The 26999-nt window shown below is 38.7% G+C and overlaps 5 protein-coding genes across 6 annotated transcripts; 3 read left to right on the forward strand and 2 right to left on the reverse strand.

Annotated features, from left to right (window-relative positions):
- Positions 1 to 554: 554 nt before the first annotated feature.
- Positions 555 to 4734, forward strand: LOC131315200 (uncharacterized). The gene is made up of 6 exons (XM_058344318.1): positions 555 to 662; positions 781 to 990; positions 1872 to 2147; positions 2460 to 2624; positions 4328 to 4411; positions 4491 to 4734. The coding sequence occupies exons 1-6, from the start codon at positions 633 to 635 to the stop codon at positions 4596 to 4598; spliced, it is 873 nt and encodes a 290-aa protein (XP_058200301.1). The 5' UTR covers positions 555 to 632; the 3' UTR covers positions 4599 to 4734.
- Positions 4735 to 6332: 1598 nt separating this feature from the next.
- Positions 6333 to 9173, forward strand: LOC131315197 (uncharacterized). Of its 2 annotated transcripts, none has more exons than XM_058344316.1 (6): positions 6333 to 6605; positions 6708 to 6923; positions 7161 to 7472; positions 7846 to 8007; positions 8777 to 8860; positions 8936 to 9173. In XM_058344316.1, the coding sequence occupies exons 1-6, from the start codon at positions 6432 to 6434 to the stop codon at positions 9005 to 9007; spliced, it is 1020 nt and encodes a 339-aa protein (XP_058200299.1). In that variant the 5' UTR covers positions 6333 to 6431; the 3' UTR covers positions 9008 to 9173. The 2 variants fall into 2 exon arrangements, with proteins under 2 accessions (XP_058200299.1, XP_058200298.1); XM_058344315.1 differs by having other exon boundaries at positions 6338 to 6605; positions 8923 to 9173.
- A 1665-nt stretch (positions 9174 to 10838) lies between these two features.
- Positions 10839 to 13419, reverse strand: LOC131313361 (uncharacterized). Its single transcript, XM_058341639.1, has 2 exons — positions 12734 to 13419; positions 10839 to 11775 (listed from the first exon to the last, which is right to left on the reverse strand). The coding sequence occupies exons 1-2, from the start codon at positions 13080 to 13082 to the stop codon at positions 10988 to 10990; spliced, it is 1137 nt and encodes a 378-aa protein (XP_058197622.1). The 5' UTR covers positions 13083 to 13419; the 3' UTR covers positions 10839 to 10987.
- A 2130-nt stretch (positions 13420 to 15549) lies between these two features.
- On the reverse strand, positions 15550 to 17218 carry LOC131313521 (probable aspartic proteinase GIP1). The gene has a single exon (XM_058341866.1). It carries the CDS (start codon positions 17080 to 17082, stop codon positions 15760 to 15762), a length of 1323 nt encoding a protein of 440 aa, XP_058197849.1. The 5' UTR covers positions 17083 to 17218; the 3' UTR covers positions 15550 to 15759.
- Positions 17219 to 18717: 1499 nt separating this feature from the next.
- LOC131313522 (small nuclear ribonucleoprotein SmD1a-like) lies at positions 18718 to 21895 on the forward strand. Its single transcript, XM_058341867.1, has 4 exons — positions 18718 to 18911; positions 19018 to 19094; positions 21245 to 21436; positions 21540 to 21895. Exons 1-4 carry the CDS (start codon positions 18898 to 18900, stop codon positions 21599 to 21601), a joined length of 345 nt encoding a protein of 114 aa, XP_058197850.1. The 5' UTR covers positions 18718 to 18897; the 3' UTR covers positions 21602 to 21895.
- Positions 21896 to 26999: the final 5104 nt, after the last annotated feature.

Consider the following 26999-nt stretch of genomic DNA (forward strand, 5'->3'; position numbering starts at 1 on the left):
CGTAGAGCTCGTCGAGTTAAACAACTATGCTAAAAGTCAGTTTGATCGGATATCATTAAGTGCCTAATCAAAACCTTTTTGTCTTGAAAAGAATAGATCCGAAACACTAGATCAAATCTACTAGAACCCATTATTGACAAGTTATATGTGTTCCGATCAGGCACTTAAAGATATCCGATCAAACTGAATTTTTGCATACTTGTTCAACTCGACAAACTCTATAAAATGAACGTTTCCGATCATCGAAGCGAAACCGAAGTAAAGCCCCTTCGGCCGGGACAGCACGCTGCTGTTAATATAGCAGTAGTAGAAAAGTTGATTTCTTCCTCTTTTGTTGAACTTGGAGGGAGGTGTTGTCCCTCCCGTCCAGATTCAAGAAAGGAAAATTTGATTTCTTCCTTTTTTCTTGAACCTGGAGGGAGGTGCTATCCCTCCCGTCCAGATTCAAGAAAGGAGGGAAAAATCAACTTTTCTGCTACTGCTATATTAACAGCAGCCCCCCACCCCCAATCCCTTTCTTTCTTTATTTTGTCATCTTTCTTTCTTTTGACATCCGATAATCATCACGTCCGGGCCTATTTAAGTTCACACCCAATATTCGTTCGCCTGACGCCTAAAGTTTCTCTGTCAGCATGGGAAAGAAGCCTGTGAAGTACTCTGTGGTAACTCTCTCTCTCTCTCTCTCTCTCTCTCTTCTATGGTACGCATAAACATGTATGCATATGTACAACCATTTTGTTCTGTGACTTCTTTGAGTGACTCTCGGAGCGGTCATGGCAGGTGGATGCGTTCACGGACTCGGCGTTCAAGGGAAACCCGGCGGCGGTTTGTTTGTTGGAGGATGAGAGAGACGACCAGTGGTTGCAATCGGTTGCTGCTGAGTTCAACATCTCCGAAACCTGTTACTTGATTCGGACCACTGAGCCTGAATCGGAGACTCGCGATTCAGTCCCCAGGTTCCACCTCCGATGGTTCACTCCTGTTGCCGAGGTCAGTTCTTTCCTTACTGTTCGAATATCGAAAACGCAATTGATTCTTCTGTGAACACGATCGTCAATACCTTTTTAATGGTACCTCTTTTATGCAAGTTAAATTTATATATTCTTCTAAAAATTACAGTAAAATAGAGACCTAGAGCTTGATTGGAGGGCTTTGGGTTTTCTATTTTAGTGCGGAAACGCTCAAATTTCTCTCTACCCTATCACTCAAACGGAGTCAAACTCATGTCCATATGTTTTTTACTCGAATCAAATCAAGGGAGAATCTTCTTCGCATCAAATTTATGCTTATGTCCAGACTTGTCCATTGGAGTGCTTTATATCAAATGAAACTTTTACTCTAAGTTTTGCTCAAGTTGACTTGAGGAAAGGACTGGAGATGGTCTGACAGCTCTAATTGTTGTTTTGGCTTTCTTCCGAATGTTTCATTGGCAATTTCATTAATTTAACCTACTTCTTTTCAACTTAACCGGAACGTAGTTATCCAGGTGTAATTTATGGTTACCTATTATCTATGTGTTGAGAAATTGGCCAAACCAAAAACCAGACAAAGCGTGAATTAAGAACAATCAAGCAAGAAACAAACCCAAGACTATGATTCCACCAAAGTTTTAAATAGAGGCCTCAGTTTTTTAGGCCCTCCAATAGTCGGATATACCGGTGATACAGAAAAATGTGCATGCATATCGGTCTATTCCGATAGGTTTTGCTTCGTATTCCATTTTTTGGCTGCTTCACGGTCGATACTCATCTATGACCACTTTAAGCGATCTGGCGTAAAAAATGAGCATGAGGGATTTTTTTTGGTTCCATAACGAAGTCAATGGGAGTGAGTGATTAACTTGGGCATCAAATTCATGTGCCTTCTTGCAGGTTAAACTATGTGGTCATGCAACCTTAGCAGCTTCACACTATCTATTCACATCTGGTTTGGTAAATGCCAACAAAATCGAGTTTCTTACTCTATCAGGAGTTCTGACTGCTAAAAGAGCTCAAGAAACTGAGCAAATGGATTCCTTTATTGAGTTGGATTTCCCGGTAGTTCCACTGACTGAATTTGACTCTGCTGAGATTCCTGGGATTTCTAAAGCCTTGAATGGTGCTTCTGTGATCGACTTAAAGGAGACAACTACTGATGAAAACCTCTTTGTATATTACTTTGTGCCTAATAATTTCTTTGCTCACTTATATTTATTCATCATTATGCAGGTTTTTATTTTGATTGGACGGGTGTAAGGAAAAAAAAGCTACAAATGCAAGAGTGATAGTTCCATTTTTTCTTACAGTAAATGGCAGGAATGATTTTATTGCTAAGATGTGCAGAATAAGATGTCATATTGTTTGGGTGCATCCCAAAACTCTAGTTAGCCATAGACTCATAGCTGTCTTTCAAAGAGGAAAGTAAACTAGTATAAAATATTAGTGGTTATTCATTTCATAACTTTTAAGGAATTCTGGCAGGTCGTGCTTCCATCCGGAAAGACTGTTGCAGATCTACAACCGCAAATTGATGAAATACGACGATGTCCTGGAAGGGGGGGAGTAATTGTCACGGGTCTTGCTCCGTCTGGATCTGGGTTCGATTTCATTAGTCGCTACTTCTGTCCAAAATGGGGGATCAATGAGGTAAGGTGTTGTCATTTGGTCCTTTTTTCTGTTATGTGTTGCCTGATACACTGGAAGATATTCTTTTGGTGGTTATGTAAATGAAACAGAGTGATCAGCTCTGAAATTAATATTTGTCAAAATTCATTGTGGGCCTTAAGTAATCCGTCATCTTGGTCCGTTCATAGTTTGCGTTCAATTTTAAAGTGTTAAGACCAGAAATCTTTTGCCAAATGGATGGCTCTAACATCAAGCCTTGAGGTAGGAGCTCTGACATCATTCCGCACAATGTCAATTGGATAAAAGAGTTCGCAGGAAAAAGGCCAACTATGGTGTCTTGCATTGGCATAAAGCTATACCCTACATTATTTTAATTCGATGGAGAGGAGGGAGTAAGGAGCGGGGGTACGATCCCAATGGACCCTTCCCCTTCCCACCACCAGGGACGTAAGCAAGCCCTTGTGTTGGTTGCTCATTTCCTCTTTCTCAAGTTATAGTGTTAGCTTCATAGTTATCGAAATCGTACGATTCCCGATTCGAATCGTACGATTCGGTTCGATTCAGGTATAAAACGATTCAAATCGATTGTATGAATCGCAAATAGGTAAGAATCGAAGTGAGAATCGCAGAATCGTTTTTTGAATCGGTGAATCGTGGAATCGTACGATTCACCTCGTTTTCGAATTAGCGGGTTTTCCGATGGGTTGGGTTGGGTTTCTACACATAAATCACAAAATACCTTAAATTTCTGGGAGGCGAGGGGTCGGAATTTCTTGTCTGACCCGGAGAGAACCCTAACATTGAAGAACACGAAGACCAGAGCCCTCGTAGAGAAGCTTCGAGCTCCTTCGAAGTTTTCGACGTCGACATGGCTGTCTGAATTGCACCTCGTTCGAGTCGGTGAGGGTACTAACTTTTACTGGAGTGTTTATTAGTTTATTTATATTACTAGTTAGTGGTGTGTATAAGGAAAAGATTTTGCCACACCATTTTTTCATAATGACACATCCTGCAAGTGTATTTTTACACCAAAAATACACTTGCAGAATGTGGCATTATCAAAAAAAAGATATGGCAAAATCACTACCCTGTGTATATTATATATTATATTAGTTAGTGGAGTATATATTATATATTATATACACTAGTTAGTGGTGTACAATTGTGCATATTATATATTATATTTGTTAGTGGTGTGTATATATCACCAGGAAGTGGGGTGTACATTTTTTTTTTTCCAGAAAAGTGGGGTGTCCATTAGTATATAAAAGTCCGTTAGAAACAAAAAAACAGAGTATAATAAACTTCAACTAGTGTCACTAAATCATCTATTTATCTTATGAAACAATACTTTTAATTATTCAAACTTGAAATCTACATTTTTTTATGCATTTTCAAGATTTTGACCGAATCGAAACGATTCACGATTCGATTCGATTCACGATTCGCAAATGGGCCTTTTCGATTCTCGATTTGACAACTATGGTTAGCTTAATTTGCAATTGTCTGATTTTTTTTTTTTTTTTTTTTTGGGGTGAATCAATCTCAATCTTTCTTTTATGAATTTTTAATAGGTAGTTTGCAGCCAAACCAAAAGCATCTGTGTAAAATATTTTCTAGCCTATTTTCTTGCACAGTCATCCTCTGCTGCATGACTGATGGTGAATGAGCAACTCCAATTCAGCAGTACACGTCCCTTACACGTTACTTGCTATTATTTTCAGGATCCTGTAACTGGGAGTGTACATTGTGCCTTAGCAGCTTACTGGTCTAAAAAGCTTGGGAAATGTGATTTTGTTGCATATCAGGTACTCTCTCGCTCCCTTGCATGCAGGTGCGGCAGCCATTCATTCTTCATTCACTAATTGTTTTGTTTACTTGGCATAGGCATCTCCTCGAGGTGGAATATTAAACCTCCATTTAGATGAAAACCGTCAGAGAGTCCTACTTCGGGGTAAAGCTGTAACAGTAATGGAAGGTTCTATTTTGGTTTAATCAAGAGTTAGCCCGTCTTTTCTTGTATGATCAATCGAAATAAAGGCTCCAATCGCCTGCAAGTTGATTTTACTCTTTGTACTAGACATCTTCGGTAAACCTTCATTTGACGCAAATGTACTTCTTCCTTTATGTCTCTGCTTGGAATTCCATACAGTATATTTCTACTAGGTATGTCCTCTTTCTCGTTTACAGCTAAGTAATACATCAAAACTCATGTCGCTGAAGCAATATTCCCAACTTAAGATCTTCTAAAACAACTTCTGGAGTCCAGAACAAGGTTTGCTTCTGTGAGAGAGTTTGTTTGTTGTATTCCCCAACTCTCTCTTCATTAGAATGAGTCGTGGGAGACAAAATCTTCAGTTTCGATGTTGTTTTACGGTGCCTGGATTCATAGTAAAAAGCAAATAAAGACACCGTCTGCCCGATAAATCAGTCACCGGTAAAGAGCAAGGCAGAGCCGCTCAAACCGATCCGAACTCTTGTGAAGCTCAGAGCAAGAATCGCTACCTAGGTTTTTACAAGGTAACTTGATCAAAATGTTTCTAAGGATCCTAAAAATCGTCTTTCGCCAGTTCTACAACCTGGTCTCAGCAACAGTTACGCCGTCAAAAAATTAAAAAAAAAAAATGCATATTTACAAAAGAGCAACAATGTTAGTGATTGAATCACATGCAAATGAAGATGAGTAGGTTTGTGGCGATAAGAATTGCACATATCCCTTAGAACTTTTCTTGAGAATTTAGATGGGAGTGGAATGAAAACATATGTGCTTCTACTTTGGTTTCTGACTTTTTCCCTGAGGTATTCTTAATTAGAGGTTGAGCACACGTGATGCGTGTACAAGTCGAATTTTGATGGTGCTTCAAGAAAGTTGGGGAAAAGTAAAATACTAAGAGAGGAAAAAATATAAATTCCACACCGAACACCATCAAAATCCGGCTTGCATATGCGTCGCGCGTGCCCCGATCTCTAGTAGTAAAACATTAAAGTACTTGCATGCATAATTCTTTTTATCTGAAAAGGCGCTTTCAACTTACTTACATGTGACACTGGGTCTCTCAAAAAAAATGTGACACCAAAATAACTTACAAGTGTCATCATCATCCATGAAGTCTTGCATAAGATTGTATATTGAATTTGAATTTTATACTGGTGTAGTGCACAAGAAATACATTATAATTGCTTCACATACATCATCGTATCTTGACTACGACACAAATTTGGTTGAAACTATCAAATCATCACATAATCTCTAATAAAAATCAAATCAAAACAATGTTTAAGTTCGCAAAGAACTTATACTTAAACTTAAACATTGTTCAAGTTCCGTTTGAACCTTGGACTTAAACATCGTCCAAGTTCCGTTTGAACTTAAACATTGTTTTGATTGGGTTTCTATGAGAACTCATGTGACGTCAAGATATGATGATGTATGTGAAGCAAGACTTATCATTAAGAGGAGTGCTAGGGACAAAGAAAATAAACAAAGAATTGACCCTTAAAGTGTACCTGAACGGCTCAGATTTACTGTGCAGTGCATTTGAACCGTTCAAGTACATTTTAAGGGTCAATTCTTTGTTCATTTTCTTTGCACGTAGCATTTCTCTATCATCAATACAAGAAGGGAATCAATTTTGACACTCTTCAAATTGATAACCACACCCCCCATGAAGTGCCAAAATCAATTTCATAGAGAAACTGATTTTCGCACTCTCTTAATTGATTTTGACACTTCCCTGGAAGTTATGGTTATTAATTTAGGGAGTGTCAAAATCACTCTCCTGTAAAATTCATCGTCATTGATGATGCTGTCGTAGTTGAGTTGAGTATATGCCTGTCCCCCTCTGTTCCTCATTGGCATTTTTTTTTGGCCGAAGATGCAGGGGACCTGTCTGGTCGCCCTCTATAATTGTCATTTCCCCGACAATACAGAGGACTCTCTCTCTCTCTCTCTCTCTCTCTCTCAATATCAAGATGGGAAAGAAGCTTGTAAAGTACAGTGTGGTAATCTTCTCTTTCAAACTATTCAATCGCACGCATAATATACACATATAGTACAACTATATTTCCAAACTATTCTCTAGTGACTGATGAATTATGGCGCAGGTGGACGCGTTCGCGGACTCGGCGTTCAAGGGAAGCCCGGCGGCGGTCTGCTTGTTGGAGGAAGACAGAGACGACGAGTGGTTGCAATCCGTTGCTGCTGAGTTCAACCTCGCCGTAACCTGTTACTTGACTCGGATCGCTGAGCCTGAGCCGGAGGTTCGTGACTCAGTCCCGAACCCAAGGTTCCGCCTCCGATGGTTCAATCCTCTTGCCGAGGTCCGTTTCTTACTTCTACGAATGATTCGTTTGTTTGCGGAAAGATTGAATGAAAATGTAGTAAAAGAGACGAAAACCTTTTACTGCCGGCTTCTCTGCTGTCTTGATGTGATCTTAGCCGTTCAAAAGTGTTTTTAACGGTTTAGATTGTTGTGAAAATGAAGGACATGATCAATAAAGAAAGTCCGTGTTCGTGAGTGTTTAATTCGGACATGAAATTTGTATCCCCTCTTGCAGGTGAAACTCTGTGGTCATGGATCCTTGGCAGCTTCACACTTTCTGTTCAATTCAGGTTTATTCCAATCCAACAATATAGAGTTTCTTACACTATCAGGAGTTTTGACTGCCAAAAGGGTTCCAGAAACCAAACAAGCAGATTTCTTAAACTCGGAGAACGGCGAAGCACAACGTTACTTTTCAATTGAGTTGAATTTTCCAGCAACTCCACTTACTGAATTTGACTCTGCTGAGATCCCGTGGATTTCTAAAGCCTTGAACGGTGCTTCCATGATTGACATGAAGAAGACAACTCCCGATCGTGACCTCTTGGTATGTATTATTTTCACATGAACATTCTTTGCTCGTTTATTCTTTTCCTATGGATGCAGGTTTTCATGTAAAGCAAATAATTGGAAAGGCAGTCTTGAGAGAGAGAGAGAGAGAGAGAGAGAGAGAGAGAGGGGGGGGGGGGGGGGGGGGGGGGGGGGTGGGGTGTGTTGCTGAAAAGCTTGAAATTAAAGAGTTATACTTCCGTTTTAGAGATAAAATGCTGGGGTGATCTGATGGCAAAGATAATAAGAATCAAATGTGATACCATTTGGGTGCATCCCGAAACTTAACTATAGAGTGGGAAGTTAACTTGAACTGAGTAATTTATGTTCATTTGGTACTTGAAAGAGTGAATCTGAATGAATTTTGGCAGGTTGTGCTTCCATCCGGAAAGACTGTTGCAGACCTACAACCCCAATTCGATGAGATAATACGATGGCCCGGAAGGGGAGTAATTGTCACGGGGATCGCTCCCCCTGGATCTGGGTTCGACTTCTTTAGTCGCTTCTTCTGTCCAAAATCGGGGATCAACGAGGTAACATATCTGGTCTCTTTGAGGCTTGAAGGGGATGATGCATCATGATTTGAATCTGTTTATTTTACTTTCTTATGAATTTTTCTGACTCATTCAGAAACATTTTTGTATGCTGTTCTATAGAACAACAGAAACAGCTCTATATATCGATTTTTCTGAAGTGTTACTACTTTTTTAGGCTTTTCTTATGTCCGAAATTCAGGGTCAATGAGTTAAAAATACGTCTGGTCTCTTAGAGGCTTCAAAGGGCATCATGATTTGGATCTGTTTATTTTATCTTCTTGTGTCTCTTTTGATTGAGCCAGAAAAATTGTTTATGTTGTCCTGTAGAAGAACATGTCACCGCAGCTCTAAATGTATAAATGTACTGATAAAGGGCGAAGACCAGAAATCTCTACCAAATGTGGTGGGATTCTCGAACCCTAGACCTTTTGATGACTCCATTGGACCCTTCGCCTGCCCACCACCGGTGGCTGCCCATTTCCTCTTTCTCCAACAATAGCGTTAGCTTTATCTTAGGAAAGAAACCTTTGCGCCTCGACTACTTCGCAATCTTCTCTTTTATGGAAAAACTGTATCTTATTTGAACTCTGTGAAAGATACTGTATTTATCCCTAAAGCCAAAAGCATCTGCATAACGTGTACTCCTTTGCTGAATAGCCATCCTTTGCTGCATTGATGGCGGTATTCTATTCTAGGAATAAAATGAACTCCATTAAGCAGTACATTAGAAGAACTCGTATGTTACTTGACTTGCTGTTATTTTCAGGATCCTGCTTGCGGGACTGCACATTGTGCCTTAGCAAACTACTGGTCTAAAAAGCTGGGGAAATGTGATTTCGTTGCGTATCAGGTACTCTCTCTCTCATGCAGTTTCTTTCTTTGTTCGCTTATTCGGTTGTTTCCATGACATAGGCATCACCTCGAGGTGCCATATTTAACCTCCATTTGGATGAAAAGAGTCAAAGAGTACTACTTCGGGGGAAAGCCATCTCTATAACGGAAGGTTATCTTTTGGTTTAATTTGGAGTTACCCCGTCTTTTCTTGTATGAATCAAATGAAATAAAACGCTGGTGATGGGTGGAAGGTGCACTCCACATATTCTGTAAAACTACATTCGTTCCTACTATTTAAAATGAATGTACTTATTTCCTTTTCAAGTTTATTTGAACATGAATCGAGACACATCTAACATGTATGGATTCCAAGTGCTTCGTATTGCACTCATGTGCATATGACAACTTAAAATACACCTGCCTCCGCAGATTTGTGTTAATTGCATTGCTCGATGGAAATTGGATCTGTACTCAGAATCATTCATATGAAATTTCATATCATAGGAAGAAAATGACTTTGAATGCCGTATCACCGGGAATTCTCCACCCAACCCGACTAGTCCAGTTAATTGAGAAGCATTTAATGAGCATGGCCTTTTTTTTTTAATCAAACTCCGTTACAAACTCCGTTACAAATTGATCAGCAGAATTGCATTTTTGTCTTTTTTTTTTTCCCATTACATTGGAAGGAATTACATTTGAAGTTTACCAGCTTACGCGTACTTTGAATCTTGGAGAACTAATTCCACCGTCAATTTTAATTTCATTCGAAGTTTTTTTTTTTTTTTTGTGTGTTTTTAAATCAAGTCCCACTACTGAAATGAAACCAAGTACATACCGTGTCGCGTGTAAAAATGATGGAGTGACCGCACCGATTTCCCGAAATGGAGAATGCCGTTATTAAAGAACGTCAAGATTTAAAACGCAGCTAGAGGAGATTGTAAGTTAACCATCACTAGGATGTGAACAATTGGGGTTTGAGTGTGGATTCGGAACACAGTATTGACTAGAAGCCGGCCGTCTTTCCTTGTTTATATGCTTACTGCTTGGATCAATGACATTGACGAAGTGTTTGTTTCCGATTTTTTGTGCACTCTCTCTGCACAAATGGTACTGAGATTGAGATTGTTGTATATCTCGTCGGCCAAAGTAATTAACTTTGTTTTCTTAGCTTGTTTTCAGTCACCCTCCCCCTCTCTCCTCTTTAACGACTGATATGTAGATTTGATAAAATGCAGAGACCCGAAACAACGACTAAGAAGCCCAGATTGATAAATTGTGTAGAGATCACATGCTTAAGTGAATTTGGACCACAATTTATTTCATCCGCGCGCAGTTTTCTAATTCACAATCCTCAGGCTTTAAAACTGCTGTAACTTTAAGTTGTATGACTGCAATTAGCTTCAACCAATATTCAGAGTAACAGATTTTAGCTACAGATTTCATATTTGAGAAACATACCAACCTTTGTAACACTGACACTCCTAGAGGGCAGCGTGGGCGTGTCCCTGGCAAACTAATAAATTTTATTAATTTTTTAAGGGGACCCGTATGGGGACACAGCAAGAGTTAAATATGTACTTTTTTTTAAAACTTTGAGGGGTAAATGTGTAATTTTTTCTAATATTTTGTTTTACAATGTATATATGATGCTTGCTTACAAATATTGAAGCTTCAAGCTTATACACCTAACTATTTTTTCATTGGTATACAATAAATTTTATTAATTTAGTTATTTTTGCCGTGTCTCCTGCTGTATCCATGTTCCCATTTTTTCAAGAAATCCCGTGTCTGTATCCGTATCCATATCCGAATTTGTATCTGCGTTCGTGCTACATAGATACCAACTGCAAATGAACATAGAAAACTCACTTTGTTTCACATGAAGGAAAGAAGAATATTACGTCGACAATTACAAAGCATAAAGAATAGTTATATGAAATAAACAATTAATTAGCACATTCAGGGTCAAGAAAATGGGAATCTAAATGAAAGACCTTAAATATACTCCGTATTTAGTAAAACTCTGTTATAAACGTTATTCCCAACACGAGGTACATACCACCATTCAATAAAAATAAAAAATGAAATGGTAAAGTCTACTAATGCATCATTTGTTAATTGAGCAAATTCTAAAAAGACTCTAGAACAATTCTTTGACTAATTCCGTCAAAGCAGACACAATCAAACCAGTTGGATCTCCAAACAGAATGCCAATTATCGTCTTAAGAAATATGGTTACCGTCCCAAGAAACAATCCACCACCTTTCCCACCACTTCCTTTCGCAGTAGCCACAAGCTTCAAATCCACTTTTCCCAGCGCCTTAGAAATAGCATCATTGTCGTCATCATCATCGTCGTTACGATCCAAGTCCCCTCTCCCCCTCTTCCAAGCCTCTTGCATCACGAGAGATAAACAATGCACATGACAAGAGAACTTGTTACGCTGTGAAACATAACACAAACCCGCGACTTTGGTTTCCGCGAGCCAGCTAGGCTTTTCCTTTTTACACCAAAAGCACTTATACTTGACCTTTTCGCAGAGCACAAAGTCCGTGCCGCTAATGCGCAATTTCCCTGGCAGTTTGCTACAAGCTGGGTGCAAATCCAAGTTGTCCTCTTTACAGCTATAGGAATGGCCGTGGATTTCCATCCCACATGCATCGCAAATTTTTCCAGGTTTTTGGCGAAATTTGAAGATGGATCCTGGGAAAAGGTCATGGGTTATCTTGGGTTTAGGGTGCAGGCAGCCCTTGTGGAGATCGTAGATACAGTGCTTGCATCGATATCCCGATGTAAACCCATCTTCCCTGCATCTGTTACATTTGAATGGTTTGTTATAGCTTTTTAGCTCAAGCTCATGATCTTGCTTTGGGTTGCAATCATGAATATCTCTTTCTATCCGTTTGCCAACAGATTTGCTGATGAGACCTGATAAAAATTGGAACGAGGTAACATACTCCAGAACAGAACCAAAAACTGAAGCAGGGTACTTGAGAAGTGATAAAGAAGAGAATCATTTTGGCAATTAACCATAAAAAACATGGGAAATACTACAATACACATCCCTTATTTGAGTGTGTATCATATGCACCCTCAAAATATTATGAATTGTAGAGAAAATATTACGAGTCGTATTGCTAAAAAGTTACGAATCATATAAAGGTTGCGAGATACATCAAAATGTTATAAATCATAATAAAAATGTTATGAATCTTATTGCTGAAAGGTTATGAATTCTAGAATAAAAGTTACGAAACACATTAAAATAATGTTATGAATGAACCATAAAATAAGTGCATATGGTATACTCTTTTAATAGATGTGTATTGTAGACTTTTCCTGCAAACATTAGTAACTGAGGGCAATTTAAGCATAAAAATCAAATACCATAATTTCAAAAATAAGAAAACACCAAAATGTCTTTCTTCTTCTCTACTACTATATATATATATTTAGTATAAAAATTCTGATGCTGTACAGTTAAAAAAAGAAATCACAATATCACCTTACAAAATACTATTAGCAGTGTTTTTTGTGTTCCTCTGATTTTGACACGAGCAACGCTAGGTACCCAAACAACATATCCAGAAAGTACCAAAAAAAACAAAAAAAAACAAGAGTTCAGATTCACTCACATACAATATAAATGAAGAAAAAAAAACTCTGTATTTGTATTAATCAACTCAAACACAAATACATGAAAAACCCTCAACACTCTGGTTCAATCCCTCACTCTGTCTACATCTCGCACACACATCTCACTTGGGAGGAAACATAGACCAAGTCAACACCACTATTATATGCACCCCTCAAAATCAATTTCGGGAAAAAAAACAAGAGAGAGAGAGAGAGAGAGAGAGAGAGAGAGAGGAAAATTTGATGTTACCTGGAGGTTGTGAGGCCACCTTCTGTAACTTCTGTTGATCAATTCGAACTGGATTTTGCTGCAACACAATTTGCATCTCCTGGTGGTTGATTTTGGGTGGGCATTCTTCTTCTTCTTTCCCCAAGAGCTTAGCATGTTTGTTGGCACGATCTTTAAGCTTCTTCATGACTGTTTGTGGGTTCACGTTTCCTGAAATGGTTGCCTTCCCGAGTTCCAGATCTTTGTCTATGTCTATTGAAACCACCCCTTCAATTTCAAGCACAATCTTCCTCACGTCATTCGCACAATTTTTGCAATGGAGATTCAGCTTTAGATCAAAAGTCCTCTGCGTCTTCTCTGTGTACCCCATGGAATTAATTAATTAAATTCCCACAAAGCTAGCTTGTAGTAAATTCCTTTGCCTGTCAATTCAGAAAATTCCACAAAATCGCTTAATTCCATACTATAATTCTGCACAATATATAGATAACTATGTTTGAAAAAATACATATATATGGAGTACATGAAATGAACCTAGATAAGAAAAAAGATGAAGGTTTTTCAGGCTTACTAGCTAGCTAGCGAGCCGAGTTGCCTTTGAAGTACGTTGGAGCCTTTTGCTGGTAATTACCTTTCGTGGGTACGTAGAGCACGAGCGAGAATGGAAATGAAGAGGATGATTTTCACCAAAGAGAAGAAAGAACAATATTTTACATGTCAGTCACAGCAAGAAAGAACTAGCTAGGAAGTTAACTTCTGGATACTTATTTATATAGATAGAGAGAGAGAGAGAGAGAGAGAGAGAGAGAGAGAGAGAGAGAGAGAGAAAGAGTCTCAAGAACCTGCTTCACGATATCTATGTTTGGGCCTGGGGGCTTACGGCAATGACGCTACTAGTGAGGTAATAAACGAGGAAATTAAGGCAATGACGCAGAGCTAGTGAGGTAATAAATGAGGGAACTCCTCACTTCTTGGTTCAAAACTAATTAATTTCCGATCGAACTTCAGGATATTATTGATAAATAGGAGTAGTACATGTGTCATTTTACTACTATCACTTTCAGCTTGAAACTTCTTGGAGACACAGGTTTCGGTATTACGTATTATAGAATAAATGAACTTTTACGTACATAATCAAGTCATATGATTTTTTGTTTTTTTAATTTATTTATTGAGAATTCATATTTAGAATTATGAATAAAAAATTTAATGAATAGATCATGCAAGCTAGCCGCACTTAATGATATTCAATTGAGTTGAATTTTCTTTAGAAGATGTACAAAAATTATTTTCTACTACAAAATAAATGACTTTGATCATTTGTGTGAAATCCGTTTTAGTCCATGCAATATTTTGTTCATTAAAATTCGGAACCCGTAGATTTAATGTGGAAACACTTATTAACTACTACTGTAAGTTTCACATGCGTGTTGGAAAATTTTGGAAATAAAAAAAGACCTGTGCAATGGAAATCTTTTAGGCTACAATATAGTACTAATAGGACCGACCAGGCCGGTGTTAACATGATCAATATTGTTGAAATCCACGAGGGGAAAAAAGACTACGACGTGTACTAGTATTTAAACTCTTGGGAAAATGACGGTCTTGGACGTGTTTGGATAATTAATACCCGTCAAAGACATTTTCAGCATTAACAAATGTTTTTAGTTTGTCCTTAAAGAGTATTAATTATCTAAACACGTCCTTAGCCGTCATTTTCCCTAAACTCTTTGATATCCTTGAATTATGGAAGTATCCCACTCCCAGCCAATCAAGGTGCATACAATTAAAAGATGAGAAACTTCTTTAATAATTAATAGTATATTTCAATCGATTCTGGAACATTCCATTGTTCTCTCTTCTTTCAATCTTTTAATTACAATTTATTTATTTATTTACAAAAATAACCTGAAACCTAAGCAAGTCTAAAAGATTTCAGTATCAATTATTTTAAGGTAAGTTGGCTAAGTCCAAATTTAAGCTCTTTTTCCATTATCAGGATTAAATAAAAAAGAAAACAAAGACGCTGGAATACTGGATTGGAAAATCCTGTAGTACATGCAAGGCACCCTCTGTAGGGCGCACACGGGCCATCAATCTTTACAATGAATGGTTGAGATATGATTTTTAATTATGACCGGTAAAATCATTTATTACCGGTCATAATTGATTTTTAATGTGGATTGTTGATTAATGAGATTGACGACTGTGTGCCGCTCTACATGTGCAGTACACGGGGTGCACTACAGCACCCCCGGATCCATACTGGAGTACTCTTGTACGTAGATGAAAAGGATCAGAAAGTATACTAGTAATTCGGGAGAAAGCCATCATAGTAATGGAAGGTTCTACGTATTTTGGTTTAATTTGGAGTTACCGTCTTTCTTTGCATGAATGAATTGAGAATTAGACGCTGCAGTACTCTTTATTATGTTGGATTTTACACATTTTTGTACTCGACATCTTCTGTAAAACTACATTCTTCCCTGTTTGAAACGAATGTACATTTCCTTTTTGGAGTATATATATATATATATTTATATGGTAATCCTATTGGAGTTTCTAAGCTACATATGATCGATATACGGAGTAGTTAACATGAACTTTGGTTTTGTGGTTAAATGTTTTAAAAATGGAAGTAGCATGGTTTTATGTTAATAGCATTACTCGATGAAGATTGCATTGTAGTACTAATTAATTAAAGAATTATTCATTTGAAATTTCTAATCATTGGAAGAAAATGACTTTTTTTTTTTTTTGGTCGGGAAGAAAATGTCATTGACAGTTCCAAATCGCGGGAAATTAAATTCTGGCCCACACCCGACTGGTCCAGTAAATTGAGCAACATTAAAGCATTTCATTTTAGCATGGACTTTTTTGATCAACCCTGTTACAAATTCATCAACAGAACTGCATTATTCTTTGTGGTTTTTCATAATTCAGAAGAAAGTACAATTGAAGAAGTTGTAGCAATGGGGAATCAAATCCTCAATCTCGATTGTGGAACATTCCATTGTTTTGTCGCTCCTTTTTCCATCTCTTTTGGATCAACTATTGTTGTTGCTAGTGAAATTGAAGTCAGCACACGTGGTACCATGAACCAGAACCGAAGAACTAAATCCCAATCTCTTCAACCCAACATCAAACTGCACCAGATTATCCTCCATCTGATTCCCACCAATCACAATCGACGCCCTCGGGTTGGCTCCGCCATCCACGAACCCCAAACACCACACATCCGCATCCTTCCTCGCAATCCTCGCCATCGAATTCGCGCCAAACACCCTCCAAAACACATCATCGCTCTGCATCACCAGATCAACGGTCGGAACAGCTGGTCCCACACGCGTGCTCATAACATCCCTAGCAGAATAACACACACTGAACGGCTTCACCGCTTCCGTTACGGTGAGGTTCAGCGCAGCAGATTCCCTAACAAATGCATCCGTAAAGGCCTTATATATCGACGTATGGACCACTGTGTACGGAATAACGGTGCTGATCTTGGTCCCTCCAAAACCATTCTCATCAACGGTCAGCAATGTCTTATTAAACGGCACATCTTTTCCGTTGACTTTTATAGACGTGACCCCGATGAAATACTCATCGGACGGGTGTAGGTAGTAAGTTATTACGGTGCTCCCAACTGGGTTCAAAATCAACGGAGTGTAAATAAGCGTCTTCGCAAGGTCAATTCCGGGAAGAAAAAAGTAAGGCCCACCACTATTAAAGAACGCCGCGCCAGAAGCCGTGCGGGACCCCGAAAGGCACAGCGCAAACAAGTAAGGTTCAGAGAAGAATGCGCTAACCTGCGCCGGGAGCGATATATTGGACCGTCCGAGACCCGCCAAGCCGGAAACCCCCTTGGCCAGGCCCTGGAGCAAGGAGGTAATGGAGCAGGAGAAGACGAAGTCGGGCAACGTGACGGGCCGACCCGGGCTGTGGCCGTCGGTTTCGGGTAAGGAGAGGGAGTCGACGAGGGCTTCGGCGCTGACGGCCGTGCGGGTGACGGAGTTTTCGGGGAACATGGAGCAGGAGTCGTTGGCGCAGCCGGGTCCGGGCGGATCGAAGCAGTTGGAGCAGGAGAGGGAGTGGAGGGAGGTGCAGAGAGGGGCGGAGCAGGGGATGTGGTGGTAGGTGGTGGAGGTGTAGTTGCGGGTGCAGTCGACCCAGGTGAAGGAGGCGCCCAGGTCGAGGAGGAGGGTTGTGGGCCGGGGAGGGGTTTTGAGGGAGACTGTGAGGGTGTATTGGCGGGTGGAGTGGTCTTTGGTTATGGGGGCCAGAAGAGCTGCATAATAAGATGGAGTTAAGAGAGAGAAGAAAAGGAAGGTGAGGATTAATGGAGGTGATGACATTGTGGTTTTTTTCATTTTTGGGAGTTGAAAGTGGAAGCTTGAGGCTTTAATGCAACCAGCTACATAGCCCAGCGAGGGCAATAATTAATAACTCCACATGTAGAGAGAGAGAGAGAGAGAGAGAGAGAGAGAGAGAGTATTTGGATTGACCGATGTAAAGGATTCGAGAGTTGTTCTGGGAGTTTTGGTTCAAGGTTAGCCTGGCCTGGCTTTTTTGCTTCCAGTAATCATCATTTTTGAGTATCATGTCATGTGTTACAAAACGTTAGTAGCACATTTTATCAATACTTTCGTGATGCGTCACGTGGCATAGTAATCACCATCTTTAAGTACCATGTAATGTGTCACAAAATATTAGTAACACATTTTATATATCAATACTTTCGTGACGCGTCACATGGCATTCAATTCATGTTGCTCAAAGATGGTCGCCAAAGCATTGCTTCGTATGGAGCACATTCTACCCAGTAAAGATTGAGGTACAGCAGTGGGGGTACAGCAGCCCCGTACAGATGGGTTTTGCGCCCATCTCGGGTCCCGCAAAGATGATCGGAGCCGCTCATTTAGCCTAAATTCTGAAGCAAAGTTGGATGATTCGTAAAAGCCTTTTCCGATATCGGATTGAGATGATTTTTTACAGGAACCGTAAACAATATGTTTTGAACAAAATGAGCGGCTCCGATCATCTTTGCGGGACCCGAGATGGGCGCAAAACCCATCTGTACGGAGCTGCTATACCCCCACTGCTGTACCATTAGCAGCTCTCCATTCTACCAATATTAATGTAGGAGTCTGTCCGCTTTTGTCAAAATGGTGGGGGACATATGCATCCTAGCTGCATGTCGAGACTTTAATTAGTGCTTGAAAGTGAAAGTGAGGCGCGCATCCATGTGAGGAGGAACTTCTCTTGTTCAGTGAATAACTGGACCATACACAACCAATTTAAGTAACAATGTCCCCATTTGTGTTATGGTTTAATCTGTTTTTACTATTAATGCAATATGTTTCTGTTTCCTCAAAAAATTATTTTTCACGACTTACTTGTTTGTAAGGGGCAAATCAAGTAGGTCAAACTTTCGGTTCGTTCGAGAACGATTACCAGTTTTTGTTTTTTTTTTTTGAAAAAGAGAACAAACGCCATTTGAGATACGTGCATCCGGTTTGTTAACAAACCTTCGGCACTTCAGTCAACCCCAACAAAATCTCTTCTTATCCAAAGGAAAAGTGTAATCAAAATCAAACATGGGTGATACAAACTGGATGATGGCTCTTTATTCTTTGGTTTTGACATGATAATTGAAATGAATCTTCACAATTCCGCAAGAAAAGATGAAAATTACAGCCCAATTTTATATTCAGGAACTTATTTTTGCAAGATAAAATTATTTCTTTAGGTTACGCTCAGAAGTTTCTTAGAATTCTTCAAAACAATGTTTTTGCAGGAAATCAATAATTTTTACTGTTTATTTTATTCAATTTATTATATGATTTTTCGAGGTACAAAATCTCATATTTTAATGGAAATTTAGCCCAAGGAAAAAAATGTCAACTCCATCCAGTTTTTACTACTCAATTTTTAATCGAGGAAAAACTCCATGCAGTTTTGTAATCAAGAAGCCCATAAGTTCCGTGGCCAACCAAACCCGGGCCCTGAAATACTCTAGGTAGGAGCAGTCGCGTACGACGCCGCTTCATAGGAGTGTGAAGCAGGCTGTACAATACGATCGCCTATGCCCTAAAACCCTTCCTTCCCCAGCTGAGGCTCTGTGGCTTTTGCTCTCAAAGCTTCGCCCTAGCGTCCGTCCGTCGTCATCTTCCTCCTCCTTTACAATGAAGCTCGTTAGGTCCATCTTCTTATCCCTGTCTTTACTTTCCTCCTGTAATTTTCCTGAAGTACCATTCTTTTAACTGTTGTCTTTTTTGTGTGATCTTTAATTGCGATATGAGCAGGTTCCTGATGAAGTTGAACAACGAGACCGTGTCGATTGAGCTCAAGAACGGCACCGTTGTTCACGGCACCATCACAGGTCTCTCTCTCTCTCTCTCTCTCTCTCTCTCTCTCTCTCCGGATAAACAATATACGAGGAAATTAAAACCGACTATTTTCAGTTACCAAAGAGGAAAAAAAAAGAAAGGCCAACTTTTATCACTATTACTCACTTCTTCTCCCCTTCCTCTGAAAGAATTGGATGTTCAACACGTTCAAGCTGAACAGTTGTATGAGGATCTGTTGTTTGTGACGTTCAATTTGGTATATGTTTACTCACTTTCTCAGTAATAAAACGATGATTAGGGTGTTGTTGGACTGAGGTTTTTGTTCTTTTGCAGCCGATTCAATTTCTTTTTACCTGGTGAATTTCCGGTGTTTATAGCCAATTCAATTGTTAAACACCCCCAACCTTCCACCATCACCACCAACACAAGCAAACACATTGATTTGGGTTTTTTTTTGTTAGGGTGCATTTTTCTTTTATCGTGCTTTGTGACTATTGTCCTTCAAATGTGTTATATGCCCCATTTTCACATATTTTGGATGAACATCTGGTTTTGCTTCTTTACTTGGTTGAAGCCAGAGTGTAGCATACTTCGAAAACACTTTTTCATCTAGAGAAATTACTGACACGCGATTTATGCCTTCTGAATGGGTCTGTTTAACATCGCATCGATTTTATGTTTTTTTGCTCAGCGAAACTCAGCCTTGTTAGTTGTAGTCTAGGTATGAACCCCCATCAAATGCATGGGAGAATGGGAGTACATTATGCCTACCATTTGGCTACCACTTCACTTATAGTGTAACAGTGCTTCTATACAGATATGAGAATCAACTTTTTGACAGACAGGTACAAATAGGAAATTGGAATACACCAGAAGTTAAATTATTCCGACCATAGGAGTAGAACGAGAACCTGAACCTGAACCTGAACCAGAGCCCTCTTCACAATGCAACTGGTTACCGATACTTCGTCTTACACAGTCCAAATGACCTCATAATCCAAACCATCTCCTTACATCTGAAGCTGCATCGTCAAGGCTCAAAAGAACCAGTACTATATGAATGAAAGTATGAAACTCATATTCTCTTACGGAGGATTAATTTCCCATGAAGCATTAGTATTCTTATAATTATCAGTTTACCATTACATGGATTTTTCTGATAACAATTTGTGTGGCATGAATATGATGTCTCTTTTGGTGATCTTTGTGGATTTATAATAACTTGGTTTACCATTTGTAACAAAGCTCGATGCTGCACATAGCCTGTGGCTCTTAACAAGAAATGGAATGTTAGGATTCAATAGAGAGAATTTTTTTGTGCCTCCACATTGCTTTTGATTTTGATGTCAGTCCTAAATTAGTCAATGTAAATCCTACTCTTCAATGAAAATAACCTTATTTAAACATAACTTGATTCCATTTCAACGTTACAATCACAAGAGCTACTTGTAGGGGGGAAAATGGCATCTGTTAGTTAATAGTTGTGTTCGTTCGATCTCAAATGATGGTTTTGATTTCTTCTCGCATTTGGGTTTGTTTGTTGGTTCCTCTTGTATTCTCATTACATCCATTTGAGTACTATGTTTTTCTAGTATAATCCTTAATGGTAATGAGGTGGGGTTGAGTCTGTTGAGATTGGGATTGGGAGTGCCAAACCCAAGAAAGTTCCAACTTCTATAGAGGACCTTCCATTGTAGTTGAAGACACCTTATTTTTATTCAAACTAGCTGAAGGACTCTTCATGTAATTATAAATTGATCCCAATATTCATGATAACGTTAAGTTACCGAACGGGCACAGTGGAAGTCTATTAAGCTATCAAACACCTTACCTCACGTGCTATCCTGTTTCACATGGGGAGGTTCAAACGTCCTTGCATGCAGAAAACATAATACGCATACGCGGAGGCTTGAACCCAATACCTCCGCTACATGGGCTCGGACGCCATGTGAGAGCAGTAATTGTTTCGAAAACTTACTTGGTAGGAAATTAGTTCGGGAATGTGTATCAAGTTATTCAGATATTGATGCATATGCTGTGTTGTTGCTGAGAGTTTTCTGATGGGTACCGTTTCTCATTCAGATTGCTTAATTGTTGACTTGTAGTCTTCTTGCTTGCATTGCTTAGTTGAATGTAGCAGACCTTTTGAGTGATTGTTTTTTTGGTTTTCGGCTTGATATAGGTGTGGATATTAGTATGAACACACATTTGAAGACAGTGAAGCTTACACTGAAGGGCAAAAATCCAGCGACTCTGGATCACCTGAGTGTGAGGGGTAACAATATTCGCTACTATATTCTTCCGGACAGCCTGAATCTCGAGACTTTGTTGGTAGAAGAGACGCCTAGGGTCAAGCCCAAGAAGCCGACTGCAGGTTTTTGTTTTAATAGCTCCACATTCTTGCATTTTGTTGTCGATTTCATCTCTGTTTATGCTGCTTTAATATCATTCTCACGGTTGTTCTCCTTTGAAATCAGGGAAGCCTTTGGGACGTGGCCGAGGCCGTGGTCGTGGTCGCGGACGTGGCAGAGGCCGTTAGTATATGGGCCTTGTTGCTATTTTTGGGACTTGCGTTTTCTGTAAACAACCATGTTGTGGGAGGTAGCTTTTTATGATGATGGTTGTGAAGTGTTTCCTGAACTTTCTTGGAACAGCTGGATCTGGTGCCATTCTCCTTATCATCTGTAATTGTGGTTTAGATTAGATTTTCGAATGAGAGATTAGTGGATGAGTGTGTTGAATGACTCCATAACTTCGATTCTCCTGGCATTTGCAGAATTGGAATTCTCGTTGTACTAATATGTTAGATTATCTCCAAGTATCTCGTTATGAATTTCCAGTGACTATGGCTGAAACTTCAGTTCCTTCGCTAGAGTTGCAATCTAGTAGTAATAGAAATCGATAAGTGTAGCCCTACCTTGGTGCTGGCAATTGCGTGTTTACAATGGTCATGGGAAGGAAATTCCGCTGCTGAATATACCATTCAAGTAAACTGGAAAAACTTTTGGGGTACTAAAGTGAGGAGAGATCAATGTCTCCCCCCTCCTAAAAGATACTGGAAAAGCTTTTCATTTTTCTAAAACGTACTCTTTCTCGTGTGGGGAAAAAACCTAGATTGTTTTATCGATCAACGATTGCCAATAATTCCTTGTTGCGTTGCTGTTTTAATTAGCTTTCCACAATCGATTTCTGGCTTAAAACTGTCACATAATGTTCGTACATGAGCAAAAGTAAGATCGAAAAAGTGCCTTTCGAAGACAATATCAAACCGTTACAATTTGAGAGAGCAAGATCATAAGCGGGATTACATAAATCGGAGAATTGAGTCATTGTCGAAAGATTATGTGAGCAAAACCCTTAAAGACTAATTTTATAGTCCATTCTCTCATCACCGTCCTTTAGAATTAGTCGAGGTTCACATAACCTGACCGGAAAATACAGTTATCAAAAAATTAGTACTCCCTCCGTCGAGATTTAATTGTCCCTAGTTCTATTCTAACCGGCTAAAAAATGGGTTATATTTTTGAATCCGTAATAAATTTCATATCGAATATGAATCTTGTTTGATAGATCTCAATTATTTTTATAATATAATGTTTTCGAAATTATGTAAAATATTATAAATTAAAAAATATAATATCGATTGAAAAATACGAACTCCAAAAAATGACTATTAAATTCGGAGTACAAGTTTACAACCCGCTCAAACGCTTATTTCTAACTTGGGCCCAAAGGCTCGAGCGATCGTTTAGTCCAAGCGAGGTGCTCTCCGTAGACTTTGAATACCCTTGACCTACAAATCCTATATATACACGCTGCACATACATTATACCACATAGAGTCTATACTGCAGCAAACTTGCTTACGAAGAGAGAGAGAGAGAGAGAGAGAGAGAGAGAGAGAGAGAGAGAGCAGTCATCTTCAATGGCGCGATCAGCAAAGGGGGGAGCACTGAAATCGACAGCTGTGGTGGCCGGAGCCCTAGCCTTCGGATGGCTAGCCATAGAACTCGCGTTCAAGCCCTGGCTCGAGAAGGCTCGAGCCGCCATGACCAAATCTGACCCCACTCAAGATCCCGACGACGTCGTCGAAGGAATCGCAACTAAGAAACCTTCTGCCGACGGCGACTCCTCAGCCTCCGTCTCCGCTGAACTGTGAAGCCCCGATATAGAAACCCTAGGTGCTTTTCGCTTCCGTACATCTTTATGATTAGTTGATTACTACAGCCTACAAGGTTTTGTACTGGTATGAGAGTTTTGGAATCAATTACTTAATAGCTTTTGCCTTCCGATTTGTATTTGGTATCGTATATGTTGTGCGATGTTAATTGGATTTGAGACTGTGCTTAGTGAGCATGTTAATTAGAATTAAGTATGTCGCTCATTTTGGGGGGTATATGGTAAGAACATGAATCATAAATCTAGGGTTATACAACGAAGTCAGATTAGGAATTAGGGCTGGGGAGAGGTTAAGTATTTAGCAAGTAGCAGAAGAATTCTAAGCACGGTTTCTAATAAATTTTTTTTATGGATCTATCTCCACTCATTCTACTCTCAAAAACCTCCCTCGAAGCTCTCTCAATTGGATTGTTTTTCCTATTCTTTTCCGGCTAGTTCAATAAAATCGGTTTTGTCCTTGTATAGATCTCGTCAAAATGCATGATTGTTTTTTTTTTTTTAAATCCCGTTTACATACTAGTTCTTGGTATACAATTATCATGGTTCTAAATACTATCAGTTATGTGTGTTGATCACGAGATCTACAATTTTTGACGAAATCTTTGATGAAATCGATAATTGAATTATTTTGATGAAATCGATTATTGAATTAGGTCTGGCACAGCAGGTGACCCAAAAAAAACCCCCTCATATGCAGAGAAGCCTTGTCTAAATGAATTTCCCTTTTGTATGTACTCCCGGAAAGCAAGGAGGAGGATGAATCAAACTCGTATCTCTTGGAATTTTCTACCTACAAACAACGATTGTAATAATTCTCGTTTGTCTCTCTTGCCTAAAATTACAAATGATTGTTGTTTACCTGTTTAGAAAGCTCACGGAACGGGTTAGACTCGTCCTCCTTAATTAAAGGCATGGGATACTGTGTTAGCTATCCCTTCTCAATCACACAATTAAATGGATCCGGATCCGGATTAAATGAGAATGTGAATGAGAGGTTGTATAAGGGATGGGTATCTTGTGATTACCCCAAAGATCATCCAATAACTTCACTTAATTTTGCTTTTCTATTAAGTTGGAGGCCAGCCAATGGTCAACGAATATGTGGCTCAGTGGCATGGGAGGAGGGCGTAAGTGCTCAGGGGCGAGGTATCAGATTCGAGCAGGGGTGATACCGGTCCGGTTTCGACCAGTTTGGGTGTATTTTTCGGTCAAAACCGGTTATTCGGTTTGAGATTTTTAGAAACCGGAACCGGTTTAGATAAACCGGTCCGTTTTCGGTCCGGTTTATCCGGTTTTTATTCATGAGCCATATTTTTGGCCCAACACATTAAAAAATTCACAATTCAACCCATAAAATATCAACAAAAAATCTATAATTCAACCCTTTTTTTTGGCCCAACAAAAAAGGATCAATTTTGAGCCCAATACATAAAAAAAACCCTTAAAAACATAATTAAGCCCGTAAAAATAGTGTTTTTATAATAAATATATTTATTAGACCAATATACACCACAAAATATCAACCAAAAATCCATAATTCAACCCCTCCCCTATGTTTTTATATATACATGTATATATTATACATATATATAACCGGTCCGATTTTAACCGGTTTTTAAAACACATAAACCGGATCGAAATTATTTTTTCGGTTTATAAAATTTTATAAACTGGAACCGAATCGAAATTATTCAACCGATTTAAAAAATTCGATCCAATCCGAATTTTTCGATTTCGATCGATTTTCCGATTTCGAGTAAGCAGCCCTAGATTCGAGTATCGGAATCTATAGCCAGCTTGCCTCTAACCACTAATGCTACCTATGCCAAAAACAAAAAAGTACTGGAGACCATAATTGATATTGATGGATCGATTTCAAATCTATGGATCCTAAAAAACAAAATTATTATACTTTTCAGCCTTTCATCCCGTGTTGTTGTAGGTCCACTCAAACCATCACTCAATATCTCTTCTTTTTTTTTTTTTTTTGGTTGCGTAGGATATGGAGTCTATTACTCCGTACGAATTAAAAATAAGTCTAGATATTTAATCCCTACAGGGTCTTCATGTAATTGAAATAACAAGACAACGAGAGCAACAGAAAATGAAATTAAACCCAGTGAAAAGGATGACAATTTGGGACGGAGAGAGTACCATTTTTAATTTTTGCTTACAAAATATAGGCTTATACAAAGAGAAATGATTTTGCCACTATCTTTTTTGTTAACGCTATTTCCCTGTAAATGTATTTTTACACTAAAAATACACTTATAAGGTAGTAACGTTAAAAAAAAAAAAAATGATAAAATGCTCCTTAAGGTATCAACAGCCTATACAAAATGCTCCTTTTTTGCAGAAGCACCATCACCATAAAAAAAAGTAGCAGCATCAACATCAAAGAAACAAGCATGGTTTCTTTGTAACTTGTTTTTCATTCTATGAAAATGATTTTGACACCCCTCTTTTGTATGATGACACTCTAAAATTTGACTTTTAATGCGTCTTGCTATATGTAATTTTTACACTAAAAAGATAAATTTTAAAATGTCCATTATAACAAAAATAAAGTGTCAAAATCATTTGCCTTTTGAATTTTGGACGAAGACTAATTTTAAATTGTCAACAAAAACAACCCATAACCCTGCAATAAATTCAAGACATTGTGCATTTAAAGCTCACACACACAAACAAAAGGAATAATATTCCAATTCTCAATCAATCAAGAAGATGCCGTGACACGTGGCAGCTGGATAATGGGGGCCGATTTCTTTGTCCAGCCCTCTTCTTCAATGGAAATTTCAGAATCGCAATTTATTAATTTCAAGACTTTTTCCATGAGTATATTTTATTCACTCATTTATTATCTCGAGATTTGATTTGCTGGCTCTATATAGGTTTGGCATTATCTCTTTCCTTTTTTAAATGCTCAATTGATTTTCCTAGCTACTGTATCTTGGACTCGTCCTCCTTGGCATCTCCCGTCTTTATCACACGTTCAGGATTATTATACTACTATTGCATTTCAGTCGAAGATCAAAACTGTTTATAGTTTGTCTTCAAACACTTTCTTTGAGCAAAAAATAAAGTTAATTGATTTCATAACTACAATATATTTGTGCGCACGAAACTATTCAATTGTTCAGTTTTGCCTCTACGAATTTAGAAAATATTCTTATTGATATGTGATTAAGCTGATTTTTTTAATAGGATCTCATAAAAAAATATTTTAAAATTTTTGAGTTTTTTTTTAAAATTTTTGTGAGGCCCGAGGTGAGCCTCATATGGATCGGTGGAAAAGAGGGTGACCGTAGCAGACCCGAGGATCCTGTTAGAGCGGAACGTCGTACATGGATTGTAGTGCGACACTCAGCCGTTAATCTCATCAATTAATGGTACATATTAAAAATCAATTTTGAACGGTCAAAATTATTTATTATCTATTAAAATTGAAAACATATCTTAACCGTCTATTATCGAGATTGACAATCCATGTATTGGACAACAGCACCTCTGATTTGATATTCAAAGGGTCAATCAAAATCTACTACAGTACATGTGAATTTCCCAATTACCCAAAAAAAAAAAAAAATTACTACATGCATTACAAGTTTTTTTTTTTTTAAAAAAAAAAAAAAAAAAACTGGTGCATTGAGCCCAATTTTACTCGTGGCCGCAATCCAGAAAAGTAGGCTATTTTATTTCCCCGTAGTACCCTCCCCGACATTTATATTGTAGCGGAGTCGTATTTTTGTCGGATTT

The sequence above is a fragment of the Rhododendron vialii genome, chromosome 13a, assembly GCF_030253575.1.
Source record: "Rhododendron vialii isolate Sample 1 chromosome 13a, ASM3025357v1".
In the NCBI taxonomy this organism is placed as follows: Eukaryota; Viridiplantae; Streptophyta; class Magnoliopsida; order Ericales; family Ericaceae; genus Rhododendron; species Rhododendron vialii.